Source organism: Haematobia irritans, chromosome 3 (assembly GCF_050003625.1).
Source record: "Haematobia irritans isolate KBUSLIRL chromosome 3, ASM5000362v1, whole genome shotgun sequence".
Classification (NCBI taxonomy): Eukaryota; Metazoa; Arthropoda; class Insecta; order Diptera; family Muscidae; genus Haematobia; species Haematobia irritans.
In genome coordinates, this window is record NC_134399.1 from 160,776,290 (window position 1) to 160,788,267 (window position 11,978).

Below are 11,978 nucleotides of genomic sequence, written 5' to 3' on the forward strand. Positions count from 1 at the left end.
GCCTAAAGTTTTCATTATCATCCCTGCCAACTTTTTTTGAATTTGAGAATTCCCACCACGTCGAAAAAAAACGTATAGGACATCCAAAACTCGTCGGAAAAGCGCCGTCACTATTGAGAAGTTGTACCACTCCATGTTAGGTTAGGTTAGGTTGTAGATGATGACATCAATTTTTTGTTGAATTGATGTCCACTTAGACCAGTATAGGTCCATTGTGATTCCTCGATGTGATCTTTCCACCCTCCACTTCCACCTGCTCGTTTTCTTTAAAAGAAATCTCAAAACAACCAACCAGAGGCCCTGATGTATGCAAGTATGTTCCTTATGAGCTTTACAGACTATCTGTTATTCCGGACGACAGTGCTCGTGTCGAACATATCCCATATATTGTGCACATTATAAGTTAAGTCCGAAGGCATAGTCGATACTGCTGCATGTTTATGGGATCGATAACACATTTACTGATTATTTAGTCATCGCCGACAAGTCGTATCGATCCGACACACTGTAAGACTCTTTACAAACATTGATTGAAGAGTTGAAATTTCTCTTTGAAATCAAAAGATCGAACTGAAAAATCAACCCTTCCATCATCGCACGGATTGACGCATGGTGTGTAATTCAACCTTTAAGCTGCACTTACTATATTAAAGAATCGCATGAGATCAATTATTAGGAGACTTTTTAGATACATTTAGCGTAAAGCCAATATCCCTGCCAGCATTTCAACGTTCCATTTCATCCTCATCGCTATCACAGACTCGTAAGTGACACTGCAACTATCGCCAACTGTGATGGGGTAAATATATCAAAACGTACAATTTATAAATTCTTCCATGTAAAGGGTGATTCTTTTGAGGTTAGGATTTTCATGCATTAGTATTTGACAGATCACGTGGGATTTCAGACATGGTGTCAAAGAGAAAGATGCTCAGTATGCTTTGACATTTCATCATGAATAGACTTACGATCTGCCACAACGTCGAATTTTCAGTGAATGGGCCCTAGAAAAGTTGGCAGAAAATCCGCTTTTTTATCGACAAATTTTGTTCAGCGATGAGGCTCATTTCTGGTTGAATGGCTACGTAAATAAGCAAAATTGCCGCATTTGGAGTGAAGAGCAACCAGAAGCCGTTCAAGAACTGCCCATGCATCCCGAAAAATGCACTGTTTGGTGTGGTTTGTACGCTGGTGGAATCATTGGACCGTATTTTTTCAAAGATGCTGTTGGACGCAACGTTACGGTGAATGGCGATCGCTATCGTTCGATGCTAACAAACTTTTTGTTGCCAAAAATGGAAGAACTGAACTTGGTTGACATGTGGTTTCAACAAGATGGCGCTACATGCCACACAGCTCGCGATTCTATGGCCATTTTGAGGGAAAACTTCGGAGAACAATTCATCTCAAGAAATGGACCGGTAAGTTGGCCACCAAGATCATGCGATTTGACGCCTTTAGACTATTTTTTGTGGGGCTACGTCAAGTCTAAAGTCTACAGAAATAAGCCAGCAACTATTTCAGCTTTGGAAGACAACATTTCCGAAGAAATTCGGGCTATTCCGGCCGAAATGCTCGAAAAAGTTGCCCAAAATTGGACTTTCCGAATGGACCACCTAAGACGCAGCCGCGGTCAACATTTAAATGAAATTATCTTCAAAAAGTAAAAGTCATGGACCAGTCTAACGTTTCAAATAAAGAACCGATGAGATTTTGCAAATTTTATGCGTTTTTTTTTAAAAAAAAGTTATCAAGCTCTTAACAAATCACCCTTTATAACATTTATAGGTCTAAAATTACATTGCACATAATGTTTTAGATTAATAAGGGATGTGTTGTGTTAAAAGTTGCAATTCTGCTATATTCATCAAGGCAGCATATCTGAAAAAATATCACTTTATTCCATTTGGAATGTCGAAAATTTGTCACTAATATACCTTTCACAATTCTAAGGGCCAGTTTCTCAATGTCTTGTTATTACCCTGCCAGCATTTCAAAGTTCCATTTCATCTTCATCGCTACCACAGACTCGTAAATGTCACTACAACCATCCTACTGTGATGGGGGGCAGCATATCATAAAGTACAAAATGTACTTCATACATGTATTTTGCCATCACTACTTTTACAAAAGCCATTATATTTTTAGTGAAACGCCAAGCGCAACCAGCTTGTTATATTTTATTTAAATAAAAACGAAAATAAAGTTCTGAAAACATAGATATTACGCTTAAAATTGCGAAAGGTATATGGTGAACAATTTTCGACTTTCCAAATAGAATAAAGTGATCGTTTTTCAAATATTTTTCCAGGCACGTCTCCATCGAAAATAAACAAACTGGCTGATAGACGCTGCAATAAGTAACTTGCTACTTAAAACTCAACATCATTCTTTTATTAATGCAAAAAATTATGTTAAATGTGATGAGATAAACCGAAAAATGTTATATTTATAAGAAATTATAAATGTTTAATCAAATCAATAAATATCTACACAATCGTGTTTTACTTGACCACAATGATTCTTCTACAATTACCTTAAAGTGCACTTTTTCTGATAGTTTGCAGGGGTTCTTATTGGCGTCCTTCGAAATTGATCTAAATAAGCACCCAATAATTGCACTGATGAGAAACTTTTTCGTAGTAACTTGGCGTGGTACAACTTCTCAATAGTGACGGCGCTTTTCCGACGAGTTTTTGATGTCGTATATGATTGTAGTGGGGATTCTCAGAAGCGCCCCCAAATTCAAAAAATGTTGGCAGGGATTTAACATAATTTTTTGCATTAATAAAAGAATGATGTTGAGTTACAAGTAGCAAGTTACATGGCTCTCATTGGCGTCGTTCTAAATTTATCTAAGAGGACAACTAATAATTGCACTGATGCGATACTTTTCTGTAGTAACTTGGCGTGGTACAACTTCTCAATAGCGACAGCACTTTTGCGAGGAGTTTTGGATATCGTCTACGACTGTTTTCATCGTAGTTGGGATTCTCAAAAGCGCCGTCAACTTCAAAAAATTTTGTCATGGGATCTATCAGCCAGTTTGTTTATTCTCGACGGAGGCAGCGTGTCGGAAAAACTATCACATTCGAAAATTGTTCACCAATATACCTTTCACAATTTACATTTTTTACTTTCTGATACGCTTCCCCCATCACAGTTGGCGATTGTTGCAGTGTCACTTACGAGACTGTGGTAGCGATGATGATGAAATGGAACTTTGAAATGCTGGCAGGGATAGTGTCATGGAAAAACTACTTCTACTTGAAATTTAGCTTTTGTGTGGATTTTTTAACGGAAGGACTAACGGGAGAATCCTCCTAATACCTTAACAACACCAACTTCTAATTTCAGAATGGCACTTTTTTTCCCACAGCATGCCGTCTTTGGAACTCTTTGCCTTCATCAATACAATTCATTTACAACGCTACTATGCTTCAAAAACCACTTTACAGATTTTACTCTCAATAGTCTGTCTTTTTTTATTAATTTTTGTCTTCTTTGCACTTTCATTGTTATTGTTTTTATGAATAAGGTCGTTAATCTATTGAAACGTCTTTTATGTATTATATACTTTATTATATACTTTATATTGTATAAAATTGTAACTCTACGACATCAAATCACACACTGCAATCAAAAGATGATAAATGATGTGTGTGAAACTTCGAACAAATAAAATTGAAAAAAGCGAGATTTTGAACAAAGTGTGAACGTAGTATTAGATAATTATTGTTTAAATTGTGATTTTATAAAAATAAAATGCAAGTTTGATATGTGGTGATAATACCTTCCAACAATTTTGTAGTCAGCTGTTTCGATATTGCCACCTCATGAAAATATGCTAAGGTATCAAGGAGATTTTTATTGTTTCATGACTATTACGACTCAAATGTCTGGCATTACTGGGAGGGCCATAACACTTTTTTGTTTACAAGTTTGCCAAATTTGTAAAAATAAATCATTTACGTAAACCGTAAGTAATGAATAGGCATGCATTAATAGGTAAAGTATACAGAATGCATTTCTATATTTTGATTATTAATTTTTATTAAATTATTTCTTGGTAGGAGGTGGAACTGGTTTTGTTGGAACTCGATTAGTCCAACATCTCACAAGCAAAGGATATGAAGTCACGGTAATTAATTTAGAATCATGGTTATTGCATTTTTTTCTCGTTTTTTATCCCTTTATTATTTTTGACCACCTGCAGTTTATGTTTCCCTCACAAAATAGTATGAATTTGGTGTATGTTACGTAGTTTGATGTGTAGATATAAATAAGGGTCATTTCAAATCTAATTAAAATTTATAAATGTCAATAGTTTTTTTAACTTGAGATCTTAGTATTATTAAATCTTAGCTTAATTAAACTATTGACATTTATGGAAAGAAAAAGATCGAATAAAACACAAAAAAAAAAACAAAAAATTTGAATTTATTTTAATGGAAATACTTAACTCTAGTTTCGCGATAGCCCCATTTAGAACATGTCCATACAAAATATATATTTCAAGAATCAGCACACCAAGCTACATAATATACATGCATCAAATGTATGTAGTTCTGTGAGGCGCCGATAGACATTATTTTAACTCAATTAATTACTTACAAAGGTGATATCACGAATGCCTGGCCTTAAACGCATAACATGGCATCAGTTGGAAAAAGAGGGTATACCTAAAGGCGTGACATCTGTCGTTAATCTGGCTGGCCAAAATGTTTTAGATCCATCGCGAAGATGGACTGCTGGCTTCAAACAAAATGTCTGGAATTCGCGTGTAAACTCGGCTGCGTCTTTGGTAAAGGCTATCGAAAAATCAGCTGGTATTGAAGCTTTCGTCAATATCTCTGGTGTTTCACACTACCCTGCCAATGAAACGAAGATTTATAACGAAAATGATAAAGTTGAAGGTTTCGACTTCATGTCTCGCCTATGTTTGGAATGGGAAAAAGCTGCCACTCTAACGGATAACTCAAAGACCAGAGGCGTAAGTATATATTTCAAATAGTTTGTAACAATTTATTCAGAAATATCATGTAGGCTTTGATATTCAGACTCTTAAAAAAAAAACGGTTTACCCGTAATTCCATCCACCTAAAACTATTTCTTGTCTCGTACAGTTGGTTTTGTTTAAAAAATGAAGACTTTCATATATTGGAAATACAAAGTATACATCTAGTTGATGTATAGCATTTAACATTTAAATGTTCATGTAGTTTATTAATATATAATCATATTACTTGACCTTGTTTTCGAATTTGCAGATAAAATTAAGAACAGGTGTTGTTGTTGGTCGCGAAGGTGGTATGATTCAGTCCATTTGGCTGCCATTTAATTTGGGCTTAGGAGGCCCTATGGGCACGGGTAAACAAATATTGCCATGGATTCACTTGGAGGATCTGTGTTGTCTTATCCAGCACTGTCTGGAATCTAAAAATTGCCAAGGTGTTTTGAATGCCGTCGCTCCTGATATAGTTACCAATGGCGAATTCTCCAAAGTAAATATAATGCAGATCTAAATTCTTTAAAGTGTTATATTAAAGAAATCTCAATTTTCAGACATTTGCTACAGCTCTTCACCGCCCTTGCCTTTTTGCTGTACCAGAGTTCGTAGTGGATTTAATATTCGGAAAAGATCGTTCAGCCTTGCTGTTGAGTGGTGCGAAAATAGAGCCAAAACGCACACTTGAAACTGGATTCAATTTTAAATATCCAACTGCCCAAGCTGCATGTCAAGAAGTGGTTAAAAAGAAATAACTCGATCACCCTGTGGTCAAATAGAAATTGAACCAAAGCCTGCCGATCCCAATGACAAGAAGAGTTTGTTATCGTTTTGTGACTTAATAATAATTTATGTGTTTATACTAATTTATGCTATATTTATAATTGGAGCACAATAAAAACGAAATCTCCTAAAGAATATTTTATATACATAAGAAAGCATTGTGATTGGAATAGAAAATACAAACATGAGTATAGTCCACGTGGCTCCCCAATTACTATTCAGTTTTTTTTTTATCATTTCAATTGCAAAGGAACTAAAAATTAAAAACAACTTAACGTTTTCAAAAAATATACCCCGAACGTGCATCTATTTTGTTTGCCGGTACGGGATACTCCAGCGGTCGGTATATGTGCAGTGTATTCGAGGCTTGGAGTAACTAAACGGAAGAACTATTTTTTGTTACAACAAATATTTTTGCTATATTTTAGAAACGAAATTTTCTAAGCACTTAGATCTTATTAGAAGTTGTTTTTATTAAAAACAGTAATTCACATTTCTTCTCAATGCTCATAATGTCTTTCTTTAATTTTGTGTTTAAAATACCGAATCTTCAATAACGTAAACATGTTTTTTATTATATTAGAGTCACCTATGGATGGGCTTAGAGACAAAGTCACTTTTGTATACAAATATAAAGGTTATTGCCATTTGATTTCTTTGTCTTAGATTCCCAATTGACATTATCATTTCTAGTTCTGTACTGTTAGAGGCATTTATTGCCGGTGATATATATTACATATTGAAAGATTTTATAAATTCAATTAAATGAAACACTGACCACCCCATTTACGTTTCAAATAATTTCAATTAGTACTGTTTTTTTTAAGTAAATGACATTGAAAATATAATGCGACTATCAAGGTTGACTACAATTTGATGCAATTTATAGAAAATATGAACTTTTATTCAAATGATGGAAGAAATAAGAAAATGTCAACGCAATACGACTTTTTGGGGTCTTCAAAATTGTGACGAAACAGTCGCATAGTAATCTTATATTAACAATCCTTTAATTTAGTAACTTATATACATACATCGTCTATATTTTTGTTAGTAAAATAAAATTTGCTTTTTTATATTTCTATATACATACATAATATGTATGTATTTTCAGCTGTGAATAACCAATTTCACCTTCATTTTGTCCAAATTTTGTTTTATTGAAACATTTATAACAATACAAAATTATAAAAGAGTTAAAAGAAGAAGTTTGTGAATATAATGAAGACTTATCAAATGCTTTCGTGAATTTTCATGAACAAATTTGTTTGGGAAATTAAAAGTTATGTTGATTTCACTAAAACATGTTATAGCTTGTAAATTTTCCCATATGATAAATCTATCAAACCTAAAGTTGTTTTCCGCTTGGTTGAAACGAACAAAGCGGTTAAACTAGACAACAAAACTAGTTAAACTTTTGTTATTCATAACAGCTGAAACGTTTACTAAAACAGCAGTTTTTATTTGCTGAAAAACGGAAAGCAGTAGTATGTTGTTATTTCTACAAACATCTTTTAGCTGAAACAGCAAACATGTTTCTGTGCTGAAATAGCAAACAAATTCTGCTGAATTAACCAACGTGTTTGCTAAAAGTGTTTGACAATGGGTACCATTCGACTATTTTGGGCTAACTTCAGCAGTAATTCTATTACAATAGACAAGAATTAATTTTTAATTTTATTCAGATCAGCAGAAAAATTCAACAAACTACTGATTTTTCATATCATATCATAAAGTACAAAATGTACTTCATACATGTATTTTGCCATCACTACTTTTACAAAAGCCATTATATTTTTAGTGAAACGCCAAGCGCAACCAGCTTGTTATATTTTATTTAAATAAAAACGAAAATAAAGTTCTGAAAACATAGATATTACGCTTAAAATTGTGAAAGGTATATTGGTGAACAATTTTTGATTTTCCAAATGGAATAAAGTGATTGTTTTTCAAATATTTTACAGACACGCTGCCTCCATCGAATAAAAACACTGGCTGATAGACGCTGCAACATGTAACTCGCTACTTGTAACTCTACCTCATCATTAATGCAAAAAATTATGTTAAATATGATGTGATAGTGGTATAAATGTTATATTTTTAAGAATTTGTAAATAATTAATCAAATTATTAAATATCTAAACAAACGTGTTTTACTCGACCACAATGATTCTTTTACCACTATCTTAAAATGTGCTTTTTCTGATTGTTTGGAGGGTCTCTTATTGGCGTCGTTCTAAATTGATCTATAAAGGCACCTAATAATTGCACTCATGCGAAACCTTTTTGTAGTAACTTGGCGTGGTACAACTTCTCAATAGTGACGGAGCTTTTCCGGCGAGTTTTTGATATCGTATATGATTGTTTTCGACGTACTGGGGATTCTCAGAAGCGCCCCCAAATTCAAAAAATGTTGGCAGGGTATTTATGGTGTCGATAAAACAGCTGATCCCATACAAAAATTTTACTAACCGGAGGTCTATCCACCGGTTAAAATTAATCGGAGGATTAACTATGTTTTCAGCAGTTATTTTTTTGTTTTTATTAATGTAATTTTCAAGAAACTATTTGCGCTTGGGGTTTCACAAAATATCAAAATGGCTTTTGTAATAATAGTGATGGCAAAACACTTTCATGTACATTTCGTACTTTTTGATACATATCCCCATAACAGTTGGCGTTTGTTGTAGTGCCACTTACGAGTCTGTGGAAGCGATGGGGATGAAATCGAGCGAAATGCTGGCAGGGTTTTTGGGGGCGTATTGGGTGGGATTTTCGAAGTAAATACAACCCTACAACAGAGCCAGTTGACACGTCAGTGTTGCGGCCAAGAGAGGATATAGAACTGTCAAATTTGCGAAAAGAATTATTTTTTAGAAGACAGAACGATAAAAAACGAATTGAGAGAAAAAGAAGACGACGATATTTTTATTTTACAATTAATTAGTTAGATTATAGATAACAACAAACAATTGTGGCAATATTGTAAAACAACAACTCCAGTGCAAGGTAAAATCAACAATGAGCCAGACCACCATAGATTGTGGTTTCCCAAAATAGTTACATTAGACTCGATGATCATTATATTTCTAAGCGTATGTTTTTTTTCTAGGTCTGAGCGCAGCAACTTGCGTGGCATTGGTTTTACATATATATTTACTTTGTGAAACATACCTGCTTCAAACTAATCACAAGACAGCCATGATAAAACGTAAAGGTTGTATAGACTTTTGCTTACTAGGATTTTTCCTGTATTTGCTGGGATCGATGAGTTTTGTTGAAGCCGTTGAATTCACATTTGACCTGGCAGACGGTGCAGAAGATTGCTTTTACGAAGAAATTAAACATAACACCAGTGCGTATTTGGAATTCCAAGTATCAGCTGGTGGCCAATTGGATGTAGATGTAACATTAAAAAATCCTAAAGGCGATATTATCTATGAACAACAAAAGGCCACCTTCGATAGCCATCAGTTTGTGGCTGATATTTCTGGTGTTTACCAGGCTTGCTTTAGCAATAAATTTTCAACATTTTCTCATAAATTCGTCTACGTCGATTTCCAAGTAGGTGAAGAACCAGCCTTACCCGGTGTAGATGAACATGCCACAGTTCTGACACAGATGGAAACATCCTCCCAGTCGATACACAAGAGCCTTAATGACATATTGGATGCCCAAACACATCACAGACTGCGTGAAGCACAAGGGCGAAAACGTGCCGAAGAATTAAATGAACGTGTAATGTGGTGGTCATGTGCAGAAACAGCTGCCGTGCTGACCATTGGAATCATTCAGATTTTAGTGCTTCGTAACTTCTTTACAGATCGTAAGCCCAATCAACGTTACAGTCGTTTGTAGGAGATTGTTTATTTGCGGGCACACGTGACTAATTATAAAAGCTTTCTTTAGTTAAACGAAAGAAGAATTGTGTATTGAAAGAAAAAATAATACATATGTATTTCATATGGACCTTCTCCTTATCATCTTACTATTCACTCCTACCTCGACACTCCCATCATCCTTAGTATGATCCTTTTGTATTGTTCTCTTATTCATAGTGTACAAAAACGGAAATGAACGAAGAGCCTCATCAATTCCTCAGTTAAAGTATAATTTTAGTTTAACTTTTTTTCGTCTTCATTAAAACAATTTGAACTAATCGAAGAATTTGTTATTAATTTTGGATTTTTTTTTTGTAGTTTGGAGGCATAATTGAAATTGTCTCAGTCAAGAACTACTATAAAGTTATATGTGATTCGGCTTAGAATATGGTATATTAAATTATCTTACATTAGCAACTTATGAAAGCCATCATAAGGGTATACGACATATATAACTTTTTCAAATTTCTATAGGGAATTTATTTAGTTTTGTTTGATGGGGCTAAAGTTGGGGGGTGGCTTGGATGTTCCGGTCCTAACTAAAGACTTTTACAATCCATGTGGGCTGCTACGTTATAAACAAATATCGAGTATTTTAAATTTATCCCTGATGATACAAATGTTGCAGTCGACTTTTTGAAAATTTCCAATTCAACGCATCGATTTACATTTGGCTAAAAACAAGTCATCGACTTGTCAGATCGGCCTAAATGGATTTTAATATAGTTCTACGTGGGACATCGTAAGCTCTAACTTCAATAAGGATAGTATTGTCAGAATTTGATTTTATATATATTTGTCACTATTTTCAAAATAGCACGCGTATGAGGATTGGGAATGATTACTCGATTGTTATAGAAATACTATCAAGCTATCCATTATTTATGAAAAGTAATGCTCACCAAAAGCTTTTCAACAAACTTCTATCACAACGGCGGATATCTAAGGGAAAACAAGCGTCGAAGTCAACTTCTTGAATTCTTCCAAATCGACTAATCGATTGAAACCGACTTTTCCCGATTAGACTTTTAACGTTATGTACGGATCATATTGCTCGAATCCTATATACATTATAACGTGTTTCCAAAAAATGGGAATTTATGTTCATATCCGGATTTTGTAGTCATGTGTTTGTTGTCATCAATAAGACACAGTTCTAACACGTACACCATTTCTTGGAACAAATGTTTCAACGAACGTTAGACCAAACATTCTTGGATGTTAGTATGGATTACGTATATACATCTCCTTTACATATGTACATTATTTTAAAATATCCCTCATAAGTTTACGTTCCATTTTGAAGTATTAAAATTGTTTGTTTTATTTTTAATGTGTTTTTCTTAACTTAATATTATATTGGATTTTTATGCAGCAAATTTGTAGATCAGTTCATCACATCCACTAGGTAATTATTGCACAGAATCAGGTCGATATGCACGATACATATTCATTTCATTTGGAAACGTCTTAAAGAGTTCCGCCAACATATTTGATTTGAATTTGCGGTATGCATCTATTTTACCCTTAACTTCTTCATTTTTAGCCAATGCCTTCTCCACACAGTCCTTCGTATACAACTGTGGGTTTTTATCCTGGTCAATGTAATCGAAGACCTCGAAGGGAACATAGATGTCCTGGACTTGATTCTTTAATTTATTTATTTCTTGCAATCCACTAACCAAACCTTGGCTAATGGGAAAAAATTAGTAATAGTATAAGCGTCATTGCAATGTATATTGTGAAAACTTACATCTTTTGGTTCAACACATTTTGGCCTTGTGGCTGAAAATCCGATACAATAATGCGTATTTGTCGCACATTCTCAATGAACATTTCCAATTGCGTTTCAAGATTTTCCAAAGGAGCCGACATTTTTACGGGCGGCTTTGCTCCTGATTTCGGGGAAACTGTTGCAAATCTTCCAATTTTTATTTTTCTGTGTTTTCTCTACAGCAAGAAGAGTATAACTCGGTGTTGCCATATGTCAATAATGTATTCACCATTTACATTTATTAAAATGTAAGGTAACAACAGCAAACAGCAGATTGATGTACTACGTTTTGTTGTCAGCAATTGAAGACCTTGTCACCTTCTGAGAATCTCCACCCCGTCGAAAACAATCGTATACGATATCCAAAATACTTCAGAAAAGCGCCGTCACTATTGAGAAGTTGTACCACGACAAATTACTACAAGAAGGCATCGCATGAGTGCAATTATTGGTGCCTCTTTAGATAAATTTAAAACGACACCAACAAGAGTCCCTTCGAACTATCAGAAAAAGTGAATTTTAAGATAGTTTT

At 34.3% G+C, this 11,978-nt stretch overlaps 3 protein-coding genes across 3 annotated transcripts; 2 read left to right on the forward strand and 1 right to left on the reverse strand.

The window, feature by feature from the left end:
- Positions 1 to 3,874: 3,874 nt before the first annotated feature.
- Positions 3,875 to 6,005, forward strand: LOC142229562 (epimerase family protein SDR39U1). The gene is made up of 5 exons (XM_075300127.1): positions 3,875 to 4,008; positions 4,074 to 4,141; positions 4,619 to 4,993; positions 5,271 to 5,504; positions 5,566 to 6,005. The coding sequence occupies exons 1-5, from the start codon at positions 3,987 to 3,989 to the stop codon at positions 5,761 to 5,763; spliced, it is 897 nt and encodes a 298-aa protein (XP_075156242.1). The 5' UTR covers positions 3,875 to 3,986; the 3' UTR covers positions 5,764 to 6,005.
- A 2,617-nt stretch (positions 6,006 to 8,622) lies between these two features.
- On the forward strand, positions 8,623 to 9,958 carry p24-1 (transmembrane emp24 domain-containing protein). Its single transcript, XM_075298906.1, has 2 exons — positions 8,623 to 8,800; positions 8,904 to 9,958. The coding sequence occupies exon 2, from the start codon at positions 8,993 to 8,995 to the stop codon at positions 9,647 to 9,649; it is 657 nt and encodes a 218-aa protein (XP_075155021.1). The 5' UTR covers positions 8,623 to 8,800; positions 8,904 to 8,992; the 3' UTR covers positions 9,650 to 9,958.
- A 1,012-nt stretch (positions 9,959 to 10,970) lies between these two features.
- On the reverse strand, positions 10,971 to 11,654 carry MED10 (mediator complex subunit 10). The gene is made up of 2 exons (XM_075298907.1): positions 11,426 to 11,654; positions 10,971 to 11,364 (listed from the first exon to the last, which is right to left on the reverse strand). Exons 1-2 carry the CDS (start codon positions 11,545 to 11,547, stop codon positions 11,085 to 11,087), a joined length of 402 nt encoding a protein of 133 aa, XP_075155022.1. The 5' UTR covers positions 11,548 to 11,654; the 3' UTR covers positions 10,971 to 11,084.
- Between the last annotated feature and the right edge of the window lie 324 nt (positions 11,655 to 11,978).